Source organism: Cinclus cinclus, chromosome 4 (genome assembly GCF_963662255.1).
Source record: "Cinclus cinclus chromosome 4, bCinCin1.1, whole genome shotgun sequence".
Classification (NCBI taxonomy): Eukaryota; Metazoa; Chordata; class Aves; order Passeriformes; family Cinclidae; genus Cinclus; species Cinclus cinclus.
The window spans coordinates 14,667,433-14,689,730 of record NC_085049.1 but is presented as its reverse complement, the minus strand read 5'-3'; the positions used below and the strand labels follow the sequence as shown (position 1 = coordinate 14,689,730).

The 22,298-nt window shown below is 43.4% G+C and overlaps 1 protein-coding gene across 1 annotated transcript in view; it reads left to right on the top strand.

The window, feature by feature from the left end:
• The window catches only part of ELAPOR2 (endosome-lysosome associated apoptosis and autophagy regulator family member 2), a 91,920-nt gene that overhangs the window by 60,795 nt on the left and 8,827 nt on the right, over positions 1-22,298 (top strand). The window contains exons 3-16 of the mRNA XM_062490841.1: positions 943-1,138; positions 1,824-1,971; positions 4,516-4,602; positions 6,828-6,933; positions 7,556-7,708; positions 8,976-9,064; positions 12,268-12,448; positions 13,184-13,312; positions 14,258-14,348; positions 15,268-15,370; positions 16,173-16,310; positions 16,567-16,830; positions 17,725-17,898; positions 19,314-19,503. Coding sequence (XP_062346825.1) covers positions 943-1,138; positions 1,824-1,971; positions 4,516-4,602; positions 6,828-6,933; positions 7,556-7,708; positions 8,976-9,064; positions 12,268-12,448; positions 13,184-13,312; positions 14,258-14,348; positions 15,268-15,370; positions 16,173-16,310; positions 16,567-16,830; positions 17,725-17,898; positions 19,314-19,503 — 2,049 coding nt within the window. The remainder of the gene's footprint in view (positions 1-942; positions 1,139-1,823; positions 1,972-4,515; positions 4,603-6,827; positions 6,934-7,555; positions 7,709-8,975; positions 9,065-12,267; positions 12,449-13,183; positions 13,313-14,257; positions 14,349-15,267; positions 15,371-16,172; positions 16,311-16,566; positions 16,831-17,724; positions 17,899-19,313; positions 19,504-22,298) is intronic.

Genomic DNA, 22,298 nt, shown 5'->3' with positions numbered 1-22,298 from the left:
GCTCTGGGCACACAGGACTTCAGCTACTGTCCAGGTTTCTGTTTTATAATGGGAATAGTCTTCCCCTAGCAGGCAGAGATGTGATCAGGTGGATAAGGAGCATACAGCTAATTGGAGGAAATAATTTTAGAGACATCAGCAAAAACCCCCACTATGTGAATATACCTCCTAATTGTACTTCCCTTAATTACACATATTTTGAATACTGTCTTTGCTGTGCTGACTACAGTGGTTATTTTCTCAGCATGTTAATGTCACCCTAATCAAGGATCCTCATCTTCTAGTCACAAACCTGTGGGTGACCTTTTCCAAGACCACATGGTCTATCAGGCAAGATGTTTGAGGCTTTGTAGGTAGTTCATGTGAGGAGAAACACAGAGATACCTTTGGATTTGGTCTACTACTCTCAGCCAAAGATTGTAGTGTTTTATTATGGTCAGGCTGCTGCTGTATGCCCTTCTTAGCTTAGGTGAGTGAGAAAAGTCTGTTCTGGCTCTCAAGTACTGGTGGTTTTAATTCAGTTCAAGGTGTAACAGTTGGGTGAGCAAGGGTGAGGAGAGCTCTATTATAAATCCTCATTTTCACAAATTGCTTTTGGACACAATCTGTCAATAGATATTTTGTTGCTAAAAATCTTTTGCCAATGGAGGCGAGCTGCAAAACAGGAGCTGTCACTGGGGTTTGGTTTCAGTGCTGCCGCGTCAGTGAAAACCCAGGTGAACATCTCAATCTTGCAGCTGATGTTGGTAGTTCTGCTGTGTTCCTAGGAGTGGGACGTTCCATTTGGTTCCCTTTAGTGGCAGTTCAATCTTCATTTATTAAGTAGCAAAAAAATGAAAAAAAAAACCAAACAAAAAAACCCAAACCTAAACCAAACAGAAATTAATAAGGATTGATGAATCCATTCCTATGTTGTAAATGATTGAATTCTTGTCTCCCCAGCTTTCTCCTGTGCCTCTGGTGAGTACCTGGAGATGAAGAACCAGGTGTGCAGCAAATGTGCAGAGGGGACCTACTCGCTGGGCAGCGGGATCAAGTTTGATGAGTGGGATGAGCTGCCAGCAGGATTCTCCAACGTGGCGACTTTCATGGACACTGCGGTCGGCTCGTCTGAGGGTAAAGCTGACAGCTGCAACAAGTAAGAAGTTCTGTTTGCACCTGGGTTAGGCAGCTGTGGGTAAACCTGAGACAGCTCAGCAGCACAAAGCTGCTTAATGACTCAACTAAGCTCTGCAGAGGGTAGCCAGCCCTGCTAATGGTAAACAAGAGTGGCTGGGAGGTGAAATCTGTAGCCCCATCTCTCTCCTGTCAGTGTGGTCTCCTTGGGTTCATCAGCAGCCAGTGAGTTTAAGACCAGCCTGGAGCTGCTCTTATTTGTAGCTAGAAAGCTCCAGGGTCATGGTGTAGTAAATGTGGCTAAAAGATCCTTTTACAGCCTATTTAGAGATCTGTGGTGCTTGCAGAAGGCTGTTCCTGAGTGTAATTGAAGGTGCATTGAACCTGTGGATAATAAACCTTTCTTACGTAGTCTGAGTCCTAAATTGTTTGCACCATATCCTTTCCCATGCACAGTTTTAATGAAAAGTATTATATTTTATATTATTCACATAACATATTTAAAAAGATATAAAATAAAATTATTATATTTACTATGTCTGAAAAATAAATGGAGATCCTGCAATAAATTTAAAAATTCACTGCAGTTAGCCCTTGTTGGATTCTGGGGTCTTTATTATGTAATATGTTTTTGTATATTAGTGTACAAAAAAGTCTGCTCAGTATCTGTGATCTCAGTTGAGGCTTGTTTTGTTTATGTTCATCAGCTCTTCATGGACGCCTCGAGGGAATTACATAGAGTCAAACAGGGATGATTGTACAGTTTCTCTCATCTACGCTGTGCACCTGAAGAAATCTGGCTCTGTCTTCTTTGAATACCAGTATATTGACAACAACATCTTCTTTGAATTTTTTGTAAGGCCTTTTATATGGTGAATCCAACCTTATATTGTAAGAATTCAACCCAGATAAAGATCATTAGCAGCAGCTTTCCCTGCTTTTAAGTTCCCTGCATGCCCATAGCTTGTTATTGCTGAACAAGATAAAAAAATCTGCTTCTCTTTCTGTCTGTACTGTCTTGTAGCATTTATTTAATCTTCAAAACTCAGTCTGAGCTGATCCTGTCTGCCATGCACTGGGATTTTTCCATTAGGGGTCATGACTGTCCCAGTTAGTCCAGCCTTTTGCAAGACAGGTATTGGTGGTAGATGCTCCCATTTAGGGGTGTCTGACTGGAGATGTCTCTGAAGGGATTTGACATTTAAAAAGACTTCTTCCAAGGCAGTGGTATGTGTAAACTTGTAGTTTTAGGTCAGTCTGTGTCCTAGTAATTTAGTAAGTAAGATTAAAAGAAAAGCAGGACAAATTCAGGTGACTTTCAGTAGAAATTAGTCTCTGAAGATGTGTCTGTGCTATGGAGGGGCTGGGGACCAATGGCTGACGTGGGAACAGCCTGGCTGGGTTTGCACCGTGATGTCCTCAAATTGCTGGAACAGTCTGGTCAGCAGTGGCCAGAATGGGGAAGGCAACCCTGCTCTGCCCATCTGGATGGACTTGTTGCTGTCCAGTGAGCTGGAGAGTCCCCAGCACCAGGATTTGCAGTGGGGCGTAAATGTGCCACATTACTGAGGTGCTTTGGGAGGTTCCACTTGGGAACCTTTCTCCACCTGGGAATCTTTCTGTCCATTTGGGACAGAAAAAATGGGAGAGTGACTCAGAAAGGGAGATGACTGGAAATTTTCAGTCTTCTCTGTTATGGCCCCCGTATCTGTCTGACAAGCTCTGTTTTTCATTAGAAAAACACAGTTCATGGCACCTCACAGCAGTGACAAGTCTTAGCTGGTGTTGATTAATATTTCTTGAAGTTTGGGAAAAAGTGCAAGGCATCCTTAGTAGAGTTGGGAAAGGAAGATAAAAAATTACCTGTTGGAGGCACCTTCATGCTGCTACATCAGTGTGATTGCTGTTCCACTTTGATAACAGACCATGCAGGCAATGCTATTTAGCCATTTCTGTTTTGTATTAGGCTATCCTGCCTTCTTCATGGTAAGAAAGCAGCAACTATGCTTTCTTCTGTCAGGTGAATGTGCCAGGATTATGAATCCCAGCTCCAGTTGCTTGACTTGCTGGCAGACCAGCAGATGTCCTCCTGCAGTAGAGCAAATATATTGTTTCTCTGGGCTTTGAAAATGGCTTCTTGATTATTGCTTTTAACCATGTCCCACTCACTTGCGTTCCCTGAATTTATCATTCCCTGTTCAAGAAGCAGCGAGTGGTGCAGTTCTTTATGAAATGCCCATAAATGTCTGGTCAACCTCGGTATTTCAGGGAAACCATACTTAATGCTCATGTAAAAGTCTTTTTTTCTTTCCCTCCAGCATGGCTTTTTGCTGAAATACATTTAACAATGACACTTCAGCTCTGGACAGTGGCATTTCAGTAGCAGTGGCAGCTTACTGGGAAATGGTGAGGTGTTTGATCCACCCTTCCTTGGCTCTATTTATGTACTGAAGCCCTTTGCACCTGATCAGAAGAGGCTCTGTGCTCTTACCTCCTCTTTGCAGGTGGGAGCCAAGACACAAGGGTGCTGTAGGTCAGGTTGCACAAGATAATTAGGGATCTGCCTTCTACACTGTTGCTTCTTTGCACTTCTTTTCCTCATTGCAGTTGGTCTAGGTGGGAACTGAGTGTGCAGATGTTTTGGAGGATGTGGGATTGCACGACTTATTTCAGACTTGACTTGGAGCAACTTTAAGGAGGATCCTTGACTCTAGGTCAAGTGTCTGAAAGTGTTGAAGTGGCCTTTCTCCCTGGTGCAATAAAAGCTGAGTATGTGATCTCGTGCCTCAAAGGGACTTCATACTTTTTCATCTGAGAAGTCAGGTATAAGAAGAAAGAAGTGCACCAAACCCTGCTGTAAGGAAATGCTTCTGAGATGCACTGGACCTGGGCAAGGAACAGCCAACCTCAGACTTCTGCCAGGACAGACTCTCCATGGCATGTTCCCTCTCCCTTGATAGCATTACTCTCATCCCTAGGTCAGGTGGCAGCAAGCCAAAGACAAAGCACATATAGCTGTAGGGAAAACACTTTGTCTTCCAGCTTTGGCCCATCCACTCCTGCTTCCCCTATGACTTAGAAGCCTCTGGGTTTTAGACAATTATGTCTTGATAGGCTCAGGAGAAGGAGGAACCAGCAAGACAGGGTACACAGCATCCCTGTTTGACCATATCGTGTGAGGACAAATCTGGGATCTTCTCATCCTGCTCTTTTTTACCATCTGTGTCAGTGGATGTAGCAGATGTTGAAAGTTGGGGGCTTATTTTGCCACAAGTAAGGCAGCTGTCTAAATACGTAGATAAGAGGAACAGGGCTGAGTCTTATGCTGACCCAGAAGTCATTATGCTGACAGAGAGATGCATCTGATTGTAGCCACCGATCTTGTGTTTTTATTAACAGATACAAAATGACCAGTGCAAAGAAATGGAGTCCACGACAAACAAATGGGTGAAGCTCACAGACAATGGGGAGTGGGGCTCTCATTCTGTAAGTATATGAAAAATTCCTTCATGAAGATTTTTTCCATTTATTTCCATTAATTTCCTCTGTCTAGACAGGCCAGCCCTTGTGAATGCATTTGAAGAAGCTGAGCTTTCCTAGTACTAAGGGGAAAAGTCATGGAGATCCCTAAGGAACTGATCCCAAAGGAAATTATATAGATGCAAGCGTTTGTATTGATTTCCCTGGGCTTTGAATCAAGTGTTTTATGAGGTTTAAATAGATTTATGCAAATCTGCATGCCACAATCACTTTGCATGATTGTAATTGAAATCTTGTACAACAGTTGTTTGCTCATGAGAACACAAGATTATTCTGTGTCTTGGCAGAGCAGTGGGAGTGAGGTGTGTATGTGGAGACAAGCAGGATGGGCATTTTATTCTCAAGTGTGTGCAGAAAAGATGGACTGCACATGGCTTCTGCTCCACGGGGGCTTGTGTGAAAATCCAGCTGGCAGCACCAGGGTGGCTCCTGCAGCACCTGTCTTGTTGTCCTGTCCATGCTGGGGTAGGAGCCCTTTGTCTGGCCCATGACCCAGCTGGCTGAGTTTGCTCTGGGAATGGATCATGTGCAGACCAGCCCATCAGCTGAGGCCTGGCTCCCACTACACCATCATACCTTTGTCCCCAGAGCCATCTCAACAAAGGCCCAGCACAGGTGACTTTATGCCAGAAGAAAAAGGCTTTTGTGGGCATAGGCAGCAGCATACTCTCTTTTTTTCCATGGTCTGCTTATCCTCCTTGAGGAGATTCTTTACTCCCGAGCCAGCTCTGGTTGGAGTGCCTGTTAGCTCAGGGTCAAGACCAGTGCAAATTCCACTGGGAGGTTGGAAAGCTGGCTGAGGAGGGATGAGTGGCATGAGCTGAGAGGTAGATCCAAGGCCAGGGCATTGACTTGGGTGAGCTGAGGGATGTAGGCAGTCTACATGGGAGATGGTGCCATCAGAGATCATCATCTGGGGTGTGCAAGTGTTCTCACTGTCTGTGAAAACTGTTGGAATAGCTGGCTGAAATGTAGACATATGAGCTAGGTGAGATGATGATTCTGGCTGTCCTGAAGGGCCTTTCTGCACTGCAAATCCTGTCAAGGTGTCTTCTGTGTGCACAATTTTCCAGGTGCTGCAGTCTCTGCTCTCAGAAGGTGAATCCTGCTGTACTGGAGCTGGCGTTGGAGACCTAACCTCACACAACCTGATGTTTCAATATGGTCTCAGTCCCCCTGTTGCATATGGTAGCTCAGCTCTCCTCTGCCCCTATGGGTAGGAGATGGTAGGGTGTGGGACACAATATGCTGTGTTTCCACTTCGCTAAATTTTTCAACTCTTTATCCTGGGTGAACAAATACTGTCTATGAAACACTGCTGTAAATCACATTATCCTGGATCCTTATGCTGGTAGATTTTATGCCAGGCAGGGGCTTGATGAACCTGCTGCTTTTAGTGATGAGAGTGATATTGTAATTACACAAGTGAGTTGAAGGCAGAAGGCACCAAAACTTACTGCTGGAGGAGTTTTCCTCCCTTCCTACTGCCCCTTACCTCAGCCATGATGCCAACAACCCACCACTCTTCCACAGGGGTTGTGCAGCCACTTGCTGAACCACACCATGAAAGCAAGTGAGTCAGGGCAGTCAAAAACCAGGTTCTGTTCTGCATCTCACCTGCTGTTTGTAGTCAGAAGTGAGCAGGAGAGATGAGACTGCTGCTGGGGACAGCCATGGTTTGTGCCTGGCTTACTGGTCATGATACTGTGGAGTTACATGCAGGCAGAGCTTGATTTTTAAAACCTATAAACAAAACTGACTTGTGAACTGGATTTTCTGAGTCATGCTGAATTTTATGAAAGTGTATTTCAAGGCTTTAAAAACAAAGTGATTGACTATATATGAACATAAGGCTAGAGATAAAAGCTCTGGAGTGCCAGGGGTAACTGGATAAAGGCAGGAACAGCTTTTTCCAAATTCTGCTTACCACAAGGTCAGAAACAGCTCTTGGTAGTTTTCCAACTGGGGTGTTGAGAAACATTTTTGTAAAGCACACTTTGGCACTCCTCAGATATGTCTGTGCAGCATCTGTCTATTGTTTCCCCATTACCTCTTGACCCACTAAACAGCACAGCAAAAGCTGCTAGGATGCAAGAAATGTGAATAATGGAAGCAGGAAATAAAACAATGTCTTGGCAAGGGGATGTCTGCTAACTCACGTGTTGTTGCAGGTAACTCTGCAATCAGGAAGCAATATATTATACTGGAGAACAACAGGGATTCTCATGGGCTCCAAAGTTGTAAAACCAGTTTTAGTGAAGAACATCACAATTGAAGGTAAGAAGAATTTGTCTTTGAGGTTTTAGCTCACTCTTTTGTTACAAAGTCTGTAAAGTGCTATTTCTACTGCTGTGCCTACAGCACTGAAGTGGCTTTTTTTAGCTCCTTGTCTCCTCTGAAGTGTAGAAACGGAACAGCAAAACTTCAGTGAAGAAAAGGCTGAAAAATTAGTTTGTCTGGTAAATGTTGCCATCTACTGGAGAAAACTGAATTAGCAGACAGAGAGAGAAAGGAATAATCAGGCTTTCTTCATTGTGGTGTAGAAAGACCGTGATTATTGGTAAGCCTCTCAACAGTGACAAATGGATATATATCATAACAGTGACAGTTGAATTAATATCCAAATGATCTGTTTTATCTGGAATTGTTATTTTGGTCCTGGTCTAAGCGTAATAAAACTGGGAGTGCCATATAAGGTTCTTAGATGGGTCAGACTTTCATTGAGGTATAAAGACCTAAATTATGAGTAAGCAAAGCCAAAGTGTCTTAAGTGAGTGGTGAAAGTGAATGTGATTTTTATGCTGTTTTGTACAGCTGGTTTGCTCTCAGCCGTAAGCCCAGGTAGGCAGTAGTTACAGATGTGTCTCTTTCAGTGCTTTACCCAGAATTTTTCTTACAGGAGTTGCGTACACATCTGAATGCTTCGCGTGCAAGCCTGGTACCTTCAGTGACAAACCAGGTGCGTCTGGCTGCCAGGTGTGCCCACGAGACACTTATTCTGAGAAAGGGGCTAAAGAATGCACCAGGTGTAAAGAAGAAATGTATTATGCAGGTACGTAAACCAAATGGGATAGGCAAAGCCAGGAAGGTCTGAGTATGTGCAGTCACTGGCTGTTTCAGATGTGAGAGTGGCTCTATCCAGCAAAGATAGTCTCCAGCTGATATGTAAAGGGGAAATGAATGACTTCCCAAAATATGCAGAGGGCACATAGATACTTAATGGGCCGCAATCAGACGTTGTTAGTGTCATCAGTGTTGAGATGAAGGGATGGAGACCTTTAGGACCTGGAAGGGGATGGTACTTCCGAAGGATAGAACAGTCGTGCTGTGCCCTCTCGTGGTAATTTGTGTTATAGGTTGGCAATGACACGGGTTTGCTTCATCACTACCTTCAGCCTTAACTCGTTTTGAAGAATATCCTTTCCAAACACTCTCTCCTGGCTTTCCCCTGCCTCCTGTGTGGCTGGAAAAAGTAGTGATCTAGTTGAAAAACCGAGTCCCAAAGTCCTCTGCATTTCCAGCTGCGGTTAGGCGGTGATCTTCAAATAATACGGTGTTAATCTATTCTTCATAGTCAAAAGGTCTTCAGATTTCTTCATTGTAGTAGTTCTAGAAAGTTCTTGCAGAATCAGTTACTTACCACAGCACCTGCTGTCACTGATGGGTGCAAATGCTTGGGGACCTGTGCCTGTGTTCATTGTCAGAGTGGAAATATTGCAAAATTATCTGTCAAGAGAAAAAATTGGGCCAGTGTTGTAAGGAAGTTTCTACAGAGTTAGAGTGGCTTTGTTCCTTATTGAGTGAGAACATATTCTCATGCTTGGTAAACTATATAAATTCCTGTTTGAAGGGGTGAGGACCTGAAGGAATCATAGAGTGGTTTGGGTTGGAAAGGACCTTAAAGATCATCTCATTCCAACCCCTGCACCATGGGCAGGGAATTTTCCACTAGACCAGTTTGCTCAAAGCCCCATCCAACCAGGCCTTGATTGTTTCCAGGGATGGGATATTCACTGCTTTTCTGGGTAACCTGTTCCACTGTCTCACCATCCTCAGAGTAAAACACTTCTAATACTTGTCCTGGTGTGCACTGAATCAGTGAATTTCGGTGTGGTAGTATAAGCATAGCTAGTGTGCTCCCTGTTCCCCTGCTTCATTTCAGGGGAAGCTTCACGCAGACTCCATTAAAAACTTGATTTTTCATTTTCGTTTTCTTATTTTCCACTGACTCATTTTAGCCTCCAGTTTTCAAGCTTGTTACATTTGTTTCCAGGGACCATTTGATAGTTTAATATTCTGTTTCTCACCTTTTCTTTTAGAGGAGGGATCCAGTGTGTGCATAGAGCGACCTCCATGCACAAGCAAAGACCTTTTCCAGATCCATACCCCATGTGATAAGGAAGGAAAAGTAAGTAGAAGGCATGATACTATTTTTAAGCTCACTGACTTTATTGCTATCTCTGCATTTGAAAACAAGGTAGCTCTTTTTAAGAATCTGTGTCCCAATTACTTTCCCAATTTTGTTTCCAGTATTGAATCTGAGGCTTTGGGCTTGTTCTTTGCCTGCCCTTCCTGCAGCCTGTTTCCCTTTGTAAGAATCTGCCAGATATGAGTCTGCTCAAGGGATGTGTTTTGGTGAGATGATAAGCTCCTTGCACTTGTGATGGGTCTGATGGGGTCTTCTTCCTTACTTCTGTGCTGCTGGAACACAGGATGAAGTGCTGTCCTAGCATAAACCCATCTCTTTAGTTGTTAATAATCTTTCTGACATACTTTAAGCTTGTGATGACTATCCCAGCAGCACCCAGGCATAATTCATGCCCAGGATCTTTAGATATGACTATCTCTGTTTCAGGTGGAGGAGTGTTTTGCTGCATAGGTATGATGTGTGTCATGTCCCTTGGTTTTAGCATCAAAGAAGAGCCTGTGGTCTGGTAAAATAATGGTATATACATAACCTGGAGTGTTTGTGTAAAGCAGCTTAGCTGGTAGTGTGCTTGTCTCACAGGATCCCTCAAATCACCTGGACTCTCAGGACATTGTTTTACCCAAAGACCTTAGATCCACTTGGTCTTTCACAGAGGGACCTGCTGGTGAAGCAGCCTGACTTTGTCCTAGCAGTCAAGTGGAACTTTTGGAGGAATTTGGAGAAGAAACTGCTGTTTACTGCTATAGGAAGCCCACAGAGGTGTGGACACATGGTCAGGACTGTTTAATCTCTTTCCCATCTCTCTTAGAGCCCGTCTCTCAGATGGAATTGCAAATAGTCAGATTCCCTAATACCTGTATGTTGCTGGCCTAGTATTTACTGGCAGGATTGAGTGTTTTGGAGTCTCTTGGTCAGTGAGTGCTAAAATGCAGCTGAGAGCTTGTATGCTTTGATAACAAAGTACCAGCGAGTTTAGCCCCAGAGCTGTCAGGCTCTGCAACCTGGTCTTGACTCACTGATTTCTACTCTGTTAACTGTCTCTAATGACTCAAGAAATTAGCAGCAGTGTTCAGAGCTACACTCCCAGGTACAGCTTTAATTGCAGCCTCCTGTGGATTGTTCTGTCACTGCTCTGTGTGGTCCAAGTCTCCCTGACACTGAACAAGTTCCTATTATCTGACCCTTTTCCTGCCTGTTCACTGGCCTTCCCCTTCACTGATGGACATGATTGGAATGTAAAGTGGGTTTTTCTGCACTGTTCAGTTGCAATGACAGCAGCAGGTGTCACAGGCACATAGGTACTGACTGAGTTTTCAGGATTGGTTTCACTGCTCTGCGTGTCTGGAAATTGTTCAGGTTCAGGTTTGCTGTATTCCCCAGCCATCTCTCCATGTGATGCAGCTCAATGAGAGGGCGTGACTCTGCAGGCCATCTACAGGAGAACGGTGGCTGTAAAGGACCAGCCTATTGATCCAGGGTTGCTAAAATAAGACAGGTTTTCACTGAACAATAGATTGTTGTCTCCCTTCTGCTGTCCCCCTCCATGTGAAGAAGGGGCCTCTGGAGATTTATTCACTTTACTCTTGACTTTTCATCTACCTGCTGATTTAAAAATCCCAAGTTGGATGCTTCATCCCCGGTCTCAGAGCCCCTCACCACATGGCCACAGGCACCCTCTGCCCCTCTTCTCCCTGCTCAGATGCAGTGTGATTCCTGTGGTGTGCAGTGTGTCTGGGCTCTGGGCAGCCACATGGGTGCTTTGCCAGCTCCTGACCCTTTTTATTTTGAACACTGTGGTCCCTGACACTGCTGAACATTTCTGGGTGATTCTCCAGAAAATCCTCCAAGTGCTCATGAGCAGCAAGGACAGGCTGATCCATAAGAGGAGTGCTACTCTGGCAGCAGGAGCAATCCCTCAGTGCTTGAGCAAAACAGGCAAACCAGACCCCGTGACAGTGACCAGATTCAACCAAGATTGCCAGACAAGTCCATGGAGATAAGGCACAGCCAGTGAAAGGCTGGGACGTTGTGTCCATGGGTCAGCCAGGGAACACGACCTGGCACAGGCATGGCTACAACCAAGCGCAGGCAGGGATGGAGAATGAGAGCCTCAGCTTAACTGGAGCTCCCAGGAGCCAAGGCCTGAGGCTGAACTGAGGCTTCTTCCAGCTTCTCCTCTGAAACTGTTTCAAGAAGGATCAATACTTCTTCAAGTGCTCTGTGTTACTAGAGGGCTAACCCTGAGTGCAAGGAGCTCAATGCCCAGAGTGAGGGGGTCTGGATCAAATTCATAAGGTAAAATCTCCCTTACCTGAATCTCCAACCTCAAAGATCCCTGATTGCTAGGACCAGAGGGTGGAAGTACCCAGAGTGGGAGCTCTTCCCAGCTGTGTTTCTCGTCTGTGGAACTCAGAAAAGCTTCATCTTGAGATATAAAACATTTTCAGAGAGAGACACAAAGATTCAATTTGAAACACAACTTGGTGGGTGATGCATCTCACCCAATCCTTCTCCTGAAGACAAAAACTTGTGTCTTCAAAGTGGGGTGATGATGAAGAGGTGATAATGTTGTATATGGTAACAACATGGTCTGACTCATGTCAGTGTTCATAAACTGCTCCTTATGTGAGGCCAAGGGATTGGAGGGGCTTGGGGAGAGCTCCTGCATGGTTTTGAGATTTTCTCAATAGGTGAAAAATGGCATGAGAGAAACTGGGGACTTTTCAAAAACAGGCCAGTATGAATTAAAAATGGAGAACTTGTTGTTCTCTCTGCAAACAGATGCCATCCCAATAAAGAGCTTTTATACAGCAGAAGTTATATTTTGTGTTACTGAGGTTAAAATGCAGAGATTGCATATCCAGTTAGAATTATTTATCTGACATTCCTCAGAACCATTTGCACAGGGAAGTCTACTAATTAATGAATGAACAGTGATACTTGTTTTAAGCTTCACATTTTTGTTTTGTTCCTAAAGTCTGATACCTTGGAATCTCCTGTGAACCCAATCACTTCTGTTACTCTTACCCTCCCTTCCCTTTATTGTCTTAGATGTGCAAGGTCTGGTTTTGGCCTCAAATGATGGGAATACCCTAATTAATTTACAAGGGCTATGCTCATTGGTGTATCTGCTCCTAAAACTTTATAATACACTGTGTGAGCTCAGTGTCTCCTCCTTCCAGACTCAGATCATGTACAAGTGGATTGAACCCAAGATCTGCAGAGAGGATCTCCCTGATGCATTGACCCTACCTCCCTCTGGAGAGAGGCAGGACTGTCCACCCTGCAATCCTGGCTTTTACAACAACGCCTCATCTTCCTGTACTCCCTGCCCACCAGGCACATTTTCAGATGGCACACAGGGTAGGAGTCTGCAATAAAATTTCATGTGCCTCCAAAAGCTTGCATGTGACTTAGTTTAGTGACACATCATCGTAAGCTAGTGTTCATTTTGTGTTAAATATTGTTAAATAACATTGGAGAGCAGGATGTGGATATCTGTTTTCTTTCCTAAGTACTTTCTTATCAGGGATTGCTGCTCTAAGTTGACCTGCTGTGTTCTGAATGCATTTCTTGGCTGATATAAACATCCCGAGAGTTATTTTAAGGGGTTCTGAGAGGGGAATCAGAACTTTTACAGTCAGCAATTCATCTCAACCGTTCTCCTGTCCATGCCAAATTCTTTCCTGTGAAAACCTCTTTTTAAGCCCAGTCAGATGAATACCCTGCTGACATTGTCTAACCTAAACTCTGGCTTGTTGATTCTGAGATGCATTGGCCCAATGATCCCCTACAGCATTTGTGGGAACTCTTGTTTATCAAACCTTCAGCTGAATCTATTAAAAAGTAAGTGTGACTTGGGGGACCAGTTGCAGATTACTTAACACGATGTTATGATCTACAATTTACGAAATGCTTGTCTCACTTCCACTCTCCTGGTCCTGATAAATATTTGACTGTTTAACTACAAAGAAATAAAATATTTTATTTGCTTATTACTTGCACCAGAGAGTAAAAAAGCAGTATCTATGTTCTTCAGAACACTGTTTGACATGCGCCTTGGCTGTGTGATATCCTTTTCTGCCCTCTTACCCTTAGAGTGCAGAGCCTGCCCTGCTGGGACTGAACCAGCTCTTGGATTTGAATACAAGTGGTGGAACATCCTGCCCGGAAACATGAAGACATCTTGCTTTAATGTTGGTAACTCCAAGTGTGATGGGATGAATGGTGAGCCAAACTCCCTGTATTGTGTGCCTGTTTCCTGCATGGATCCCTGTTGTAATGGAGGACCCATCAAAATGACTGTGCTCTTGTCTGCATGATTCACAGCACAGTTTCCTCCCTTTCCTTTAGCTGCACCGGGCTTGAAATTTCCTGTGGGAAGCAATGTCACAGTATCACAAAGAAGTAAAAAATCTGTTGTACACCAGAAGAGGGCAGGAGCTGCAGCCTATGTGGAGTTCCCTCAGCGAGGACTTATCCCACCACTGGCTTTAATGCATCTTCAGATGCATTTATATCCCCATTGAAAAAAAGCATTGCTTTGTCTTCTCCCTATTTTATCTCATTTTCTGTTTTGTGATAGCTATGCCCGTCGAGGTCACACATAATTCTTTTGGAAAACTTAATTAGAATCTGTAATTTTATTCCTTTAGTGCTCAGAGCTTTCTCTCTGCACGTCTGCTAAAATTGCAGCAGAGAGCAGTCACAGCTCACTGGTGAAAATGATCCTGTTTGGGACTTCTCCAGCCTTCTCTGACAGATTTTCCTCTGTCTGATCCACCCTGTCAGACTGATGTAACTCAAGCTTTGAATTATGTGTGTTGAGCTGAGGGGAACTGAAGTGTGTGCTTAACATTTAACACACAGATTGACTGATTCATCTGTTTTAAGGCTGAAAGATATCAGATGGATCATCCCCCTTGAGCTGCACAGCACAGGCCAGGGAATATCAATTGCTTTGCTGATTTGAAAGGTGACAATTGCCCCTAAAATCAGCAGTTCATACAATTGCTAAAATTCTTCATTCAAAAGCATCCTGATATTGTTCTGTAGTTTATATCAGGCATCTTTAAAATACACTGAAATTCTGAATTGTTTAAAAATTATGGTATCATAGATTTCTTTTGCCGCCCATTTATTGAAATTTTTTTCTTTGTCTGTCCTGTGAAGGTTGGGAGGTGGCTGGTGATCACATCCAGAGTGGGGCAGGAGGCTCTGACAATGACTATCTTATCTTGAGCCTGAACATCCCAGGATTTAAGTAAGGAATGGGATATTTTTTTATCTATTTCTTAGTTACTTATGTTTCTTATACCTCTTTCACACTATCCCAGGGATGATCTGAGTCTTTCTTTCTGAAGTGGAGTAGTGTAATTTATGAGAGGAATCTTGAATTTTATTCCTGTTTCTCCAGTTTTCCATTGAAGCAGGCAAGTGTGTGAGACCTTGGTTTTTAGCAGTATTTGCTTCAGTCCAAGGTACAGCCAGTTAGCTGTCTGGAAACTGAGAAAAGATATTGCTATCCCTCTGTTTCTAAATTATTCTACAGTAACCAACTAAATCTGCCATAGGGTGGATACTGGAACCTGCCCTAAAAGTATTTTAATGAAACCCAACTTACTTAGCCCTGTGGCTCCAGGCAGCTTCCATAGTCTATGCTTCCCTTGGAGCCAACAGGGAGATGCAAACACTGCAGAAGAATGGGAATCCCACCACTCCTGAACCCCCAGACAGGCTGAAATACCTCCTTGAGGTGCCTGTTTCTCTGTCAAAAGAGTGAGCTTAGACCTCTAGCTCAGACCAGGTGCTGAATGTTGAGACTGGTAAGCTGTGGAAGATGAACCTCACCCTCCCTTTGCTGTTTTTCAGCTGAGGTAGATGCAATTACATTGGTGTAAATCACTTGAAGTGTGTAATGTGTTTTAATAAGGTTCCCTACCAGTATGGTCAGATTTGGGTGTTCATTATAAGGAAGAAACTGTACCATAAAGAACTTAGACACTTAAAAAATGCTGCTGCTGCACCCAATACTCAGTGCAGAGGCTCCTGCCATTCTGCAAGGACAGGTTTTCTGTGACAGGATTTTGATGGCTTCACTGTACAAAAAGGAATTTGGAAGATTGACTGCTGCCTGTCTGGAGAGCACTGTGTAAATATTTTGTTCCTTCTCTGTTAAACAGACCTCCAACATCAGTGACAGGAGCAACTGGGTCAGAACTTGGACGGATTACTTTTATTTTTGAGACCATCTGTTCAGCAGATTGTGTATTGTACTTTATGGCAGTAAGTGAGACCTCTTTCTCCGTGACTGAGGACTGAGCTTCAGTCCTAAAGTGACTGTATTCCACATGTCACTTTAATACCTCTGCATAGGTGTGATTAGTTGCACTTGGTTTATTATGATTAAGCATGGCATTAGTTTAGTATCTGCAGTGTCCTTGCAGGAAGGATTTAATGAATGACCTAGTGAAATTCCACCATCATGTGAGTTGTGAACCATTTGTGGCTATCAGCTTATTCTAAAAGTAATCACTGGACACTAAGGAGCCAATTTTTCCCCTGTTAAACTGACTGATGAACTTAATCAGTCTCTCTTGTGCAATTGAGTTAGCATCTGGTAACAGTGACAAGTCAAGACAAGTCAAGATGTTGGACAGAGGGATGGGAAGAGGACAGTTTGAAAATTTAGACTTGATCCTGTCAATGACCTGGAGGATCAGTAGGGCAGCAGGCAGATGTTTGTTTGAATGTCCATTAGCTGAGGAAGGCAAATGGATCTGCAGTGGCTCCCTTGCCCCTTCCATTGGAAGGGGAATCAGGTTCTTTTTTTGTGTTTAGTGGCTCTTTAAAGGAACTTGCTCTTAATGTGAAGAGAATTGAATGGAAATTAGGTGGCAATTTAGAAGAGTCTGAAAATTCGTCAGATGCACAAAACAAAATAAGTATATTTGCTTTATTAAACGTTAAGTGTAATTGTGGAGTCCTTTTTATATGCTAATCTTTGCATCATACAACATTGGTGCTTAGTTTGGTATGACCACATGGTTTGTTGTTCCTTTTTTAAAAAAATATTCCTATTTTTTAGGATGTTAATCGAAAAAATACCAATGTGGTGGAATCATGGGAAAGAAGTAAAGAAAGACAATCCTACACTCACATCATCTCCAAAAATGCTTCCTTCACATTCACCTGGGCCTTTCAGAGAATAAATGAGGGCCAAGATGTAAGTACTTCTTTATGTGTGGGGCTTTACAACACAGCATTCCTTGGACACTCACTGCCAGAACTCTAGCCCTCTGTTGAAGCTCACAGGTTTCTCACAAGGGGCGAGTGGCTCTCACCACAAAGCAGCCCCTGGGAGGCAGCTGTGCACAAACAATCCATGAGGAAGGACAGAGCCATGGATAAGCTGATCCCTGAGCTGGTGCACAGAGATGTGGGTGATGACACCGGGGTGGTTTCCCTGGCTCTCGTTCCAGAGCAGACAGTTCATCAATGACATGGCCAAGATCTACTCCATCACGGTGACCAACGCAGTGGATGGAGTGGCCTCTTCTTGCCGGGCCTGTGCCCTGGGCTCCAAGCAGTCTGGCTCATCCTGTGTGCCCTGCCCTCCAGGACACTACATCGAGAAAGAGACCAGCCAGTGCAAGGAGTGTCCGGCCAACACCTTCCTGTCCATCCACCAGGTGTATGGCAGGGAGGCCTGCATCCCTTGTGGGCCTGGCAGCAAGAGCACCAAGGTACCAAGCCTGAGTGTTTCTGGGCAATGGGCAGACAGTGTTTGTTGGGCTGGAAGCTCTCAAAGGGCTTCTTCTAGTGCTTTCCTATAGGCGTGTGCCTTGTGAGCCCTGCAGTAGAGCTATAACCAATTAGCCCCGAAAAGATGTCACCCCAAGACACTAGTCCAATATCTGTTTGTAAATAATCAGATAAAAGTGACAATATCAGCTCAAAAAAAAGGTTCATTTCAAAAAGCTGTATTGTGGACAGCGTACAAACAGGGCAAGAATCTACATTACTTCCACCAAAATTATCCCAGATGCCTGATCTTTTAAACTCCGGGACTTCTGCAGCTGGATGATGTTTCTGGGCCTTTAGAAACATGTAACAAGGTTTTCCTCTTACATGAAACCATAAGCATAAGTAAACATTTATCATGTTCAAGGAGCTGCACAGGTACTGGAAGAACAACTCCAGTTTCTTTGTGTTCTGCCTGTCTTCAAGCTGCCTTCATATCCTGCCCTTGTTTCTTGAGCTGTTTCTTGCGTTTCCTTTACAAAATGAAAGTGTAACCAAGGCCCTGTTTTGGTCTGTTTGCAGGGCTTTAAGCTGGAACATTGGGATCCTAAAAGCACCCAGAACAAAATAAAGCAAGAAATTGCATTCCCTTGGCTAATGGAGCAGACAGCAGAAAAACAGGCTTAGGGAACATTTTAGTCCTGATATGTGATTGCAAGGGACTGAAATGGGAATGGGAATTATCCCAAGGGAAAGATCAATTACAGGAACAGGAGAGAGTTCCCCTTCATCCTTAAAAAGGAAGGCAATCCTGTCTGCACCTGTGCTTTAACTCTGAGGTGAATGGTTTGCTGCTGTTCCATAACTGCTCTTTAATGGATGCCTCTGCCTTGCAGGACTACTCTGCCTGCTTCAGTGACTGCCTGGTGTCCTATGTCAAGGATAACCAGAGCCTGAATTACAATTTTAGCAACCTCAGCCAGGTGGGCTCCTTGATGAGTGGACCTAGCTTCACTTCCCGAGGGACCAAGTTCTTCCACTTCTTTAACATCAGCCTGTGTGGGAATGAGGTGAGCTCAGCTGGGGTTGAAGGTTGGGAGGATGAACCGATTTGTTGCTTGTGTTGATGCTCTGGGGTGACACTAATACAGGATAAAGACTCCCTTTCAGCTGAATTGTCACCAATACTGTGCAAACGCTTCCCTTTGGATCTTGCTTTGCAGTGCAAGAGGACTTTTGAGCAGCCAAGTGATTTTCCATAGCAGAGATACTGTGTTATAGGCCATAAATAAAGCTCAGAAGAAAATTCCTGTCACATCCCTGCTTTTTCTTCCTTGTGCCTTTAAGTCACTTGCATCACCACCCCGACCTTTGTGTGCTGCCACCAAGGAGCTCAGATGAAGAGTTTGAGTCTTTCAGCTGGCTACTGCTTTCCATATGTGTCCCTCATCTTTTCACTGGAGATGTTGCATGCAGAGCTCCTGGTCACCCTGCTGTCTGCCAGTGGCCAAGATGCCCCGTGCTGGCTGACTTTGCAGCCTTGGACAGTGGTAGAAAAATGTGTTTTGTCTGTGAGTCTGTCTGGGGCTTGGACTGAACCTGAGCATGTTGTCACACATAAATTGACTTTCAGAGCAGTACCAGTGTTGTCTCATGAAAGCCAACGTGTGCAGTTAAAAATAATGCTCAGCCCTGTAAAGTTCTGAAGTATTTTTGCCATGTATCAAAGGATTTGCATGAGTTAAGACAAATGAGTAGTCACATTTCTTGACAGCATTTTGCATACTTTTAAGCTTCAATGTGTGTTTAACTACCACCTGGAACAGAGCTGCTGACAGCTAGATCCACAAACATACAGATAATGCTCTCTCCTCTGTGGCTCTGGTCTTCACTTTCCTAAACTACTACAGTACAACCAACCATATGATTAGGTGGTGAGTGCTTGACATTTTGTTAGGAAAAGTGAGTCTGGTAATTTGTCTTTCATTGCTGTTGTTCCAATTCCAGTCTTGATCTTGACATATGACATTAAAGCAGTCTTGAGGCTCTATATCTGTTCAGGGATTTCATGTATTTGTGCTTTGAAAATATTTTATCTGGATTAAATCTCAAATAAAGAGGTATTCTATATTATTTAAAGGCAAGGGAAATAGGGTTTTCCTTTGCAAGCCATTTTACTATGCTCTGCAAGTAAACACTGTGCTGTCAAGATAAACAAAGAGGAATGCTCCACAGTACAGATTTCTGATAAGGCACCTGCCAGAGGTGACATTGTATTTCTGAGTCTGTACAAGGCTTTAATCGGAGCTTTGACAATGGCACAGTTTGATGTGGTTTGTCCCTCTTATGACAGACACATAGAGACACCAGCTTGTTATAAGGCAAAGTAATGAATCTCATCCAGTTTGCAGTCTCTCTCTTTCCAAACTTTTTCACTTCTTATCATCAACCAACAGCTTCTCCCTTTTTTCCTGATTGTCCACAGGGGAAGAAGATGGCAATTTGCACTGACAATATCACAGATGTTACTCTGAAGGACATGGTTGCAGAATCAGAAGATTTTTCCAATTTTGTGGGAGCTTTTGTCTGTCAGTCCACCATCATCCCATCAGACAGCAAGGGCTTCCGAACAGCCCTGGCTCTGCAGTCCAACAGCCTTGCTGACAGGTTCTTAGGTACATGGTTTGCCTTCTTTTTGTTGTTGTGAATGTACTCTCATGTATTTGGGGCTGCAGAGTAAATCCTTCTTGGCTCAGCAGCTGCATTAGTTTGAGGGAAGAGTGAAGGGGAAGCCCAAGATCAGTCTGAGATGGTTCCTGAGCTGTGAAGCAGTTCTGCACAGATGCCTTTGTGTTTTGCTCATGTTTCAGTTTAACTGATGGCTGGAAGCGAAGAGTAAGGGCTGTGCACATTTTTAGTTTTCCATTTCTGTGTTATTCACTCTTCCTTGTACTTGGTTTGGTAGGTCTCATGGTGCATAGCATTTCAGCACAAAAATCTGGAGAGTGTAATTGAAAAGCACTGGTTTTCTTTTATGTTCTGTACCCACCTCACTCAGTGGAAGACCGATGACTGTGACAGTCACATTAGTCCAAGTGTTTCTGCCTGTGTCAAGATCCCACTTGGGCAATTTTAGAAGAAGAAACTGACGTGGGGACATAATTAGGCAAGGAATCAAAAGGCTTAGGGCAGCACGTGGTTGTGCACATCATTAAGTTTTACGTTGGTCCAGCTCACAAATTCCCAGAATCTGAGGCCAGATGAGACAATGAAGTCATCTAGTCTGTTCACCTATCCATTACAGGCACGGAGTGTTTGCACATTCTCCATGGCACTGAGCCCAGAAACTTATGTTTGACAAAAGCACATCTTTGGAAGAGCACCCAACCTGGACTTTTAAGGCTGCCAGAAATAACAACTTTGCTACAGTCACTGTTTTTCCCCCCCCCCTGCTGGTCAAACACCATCTCTGTGTTTTTAAAGCAGGCTTGTATCCTATTTGAATTTCCCTGACTTCAGTTTTCAGCTCTTGCTGTTTGTCAGTCTTTCTCCAAGTCACACCAACGTTTTCCTTCTTGAAAAAAATATTTTGTGTACTGGAATTGTGACACCCTTCTGATAAATTAAGTTGACCAAGTTCTTCTAATTGTCTTGCTATCATGTATTTATTTTGAGCACCTGAGTAACTTTTAAGGCTCTTTCTACACCTTCTATAACTGTTCATGTCTTAAAGCATAGAATGGAATAGTATTCCAGTATTTAATTTGCTAGAGTGGCAATAAAAAATCACTTTTGTATTTGGAATCCTTGCATTCTTCTTTCTTTAAACTTAAGGGATTTCACGATGGCTTCTTGGATCTGGTGTCCATTCTGGATGTTTCTTCAAAGTTACAGTTTCCAAGGGAAAATCTCTCTTTTTAAAGAGTGGCCTTCAATTCTCGCTGCACTTGTCTTATATTGAATTTGTTTGGGACCATCTTACCAAGTGAACCAAGCAACTAAGTTGCTCTGTATTTTATTTTTAATCGTCATAATCTTTGTCTCATCTACACACTTTACCAGCATGGATTATACAGTTACTTGCAGATCCCTGATGTTAATCTTGCATTTTCATGCTTCAATATTGATGCTTAGAGAATCCTGGAGTCATCCCACTTTTGATGACAATTTCCCATGGTCAGATAATTTTATAATGACTTAGCTAAATAGTTTTTAATGCAGAGTGTGTGCTTAATTGATAGTACACTGCTAACTTTTTAATTTGAATCTCATGTGGTAATTAGTGAAATACTTGATAAATTTACATAACTTTCTTTAGCAACCAAGTTCATCATCACTCAAGAAATGAGATCAGATATGTTTAACAAGAGAGGGTCTCCATAAATTCTTGTTGACTTTCTCTCATTGTGTGTTTGTCCATGAACTGAAACCCATTTTCCAGCACCATTATTTTGTCTCATTGTGAGAGCCACATTGTAATTCAAGTCATCATATCCCCTCTTAATGAGTCCTTTGACAATTCACTGTCATCAAGAGCTCTGTTAAAAGGTCACTCTTAGGTATGGGTTTCTAGTTCACAAACATTCATGCCAGTAAATGCCAATAATGTCTCCTTCCACTGGAGGAATGAGGGCAGTCATTGTCTTGAAAAACAAGGAGGTAGTCCTGATTTTTTTCCTAATACAAAGAGGAGATGCCAAGCTCTTCCAGTGCCTTTTTTAATCTCAGTTGCTAAATTTTAAAATGGTTGAAGTTTGCCTTTCCTAACTTAGCAAGGATATGGATCTGCTGAAGTGAATCCAGAGGAGGCCAAAACATGGTCATAAGGATGATCACCCCTCCTGGGTGACAGGATGAGAGAACTGGGGTTGTTCAGCCTGGAGAATAGAAGGCTTCAAGGAAAGTTTTGGGATATTCCAGTACCTAAAGGGGCTACTAGAGAGCTGGAGAGGGATTTTTTACAAGGGCATGTAGTGATGAACAAGGGGCAATGGCTTCAAACTTAAAGAGAGTAGGTTTAGATTAGGAAGAAATTCTTCCCTGTGAGGGTGGTTTGGCACTGGCACAGGCTGCCCAGAGAAGATGTGGCTGCCCCATCCCTGGAAGTGTTCAAGAACAGATTGGGCAGGGTTTTGAGCAGCCTTGTCTAGTGAGAGGTGTCCCTGCCCATGGCAGGGGGTTTGGAACAAGATGATCTTTTAGGTTGCTTCCAACCCAAACCATTATATGACTCTGTGATTTATGAACTCTTTCAAGAACAATAGGAAAACTTCTTTTCTTCAGTCCTTTCACCAGTTTCTGACCACTGCCACTTCTTGTTGTTCTAGCAATTTTTAACCCCCTAGAAGGATGCAGCCCCATTTGTACAATTCCCTCTTCTAAAATGTTGCAGTGGAACATCAATATTTTCTGTCTTCTTCCAACCCTCAGTTCATGGGGTTGGAAGAATCCCTAAGAACTTTGGTTATTT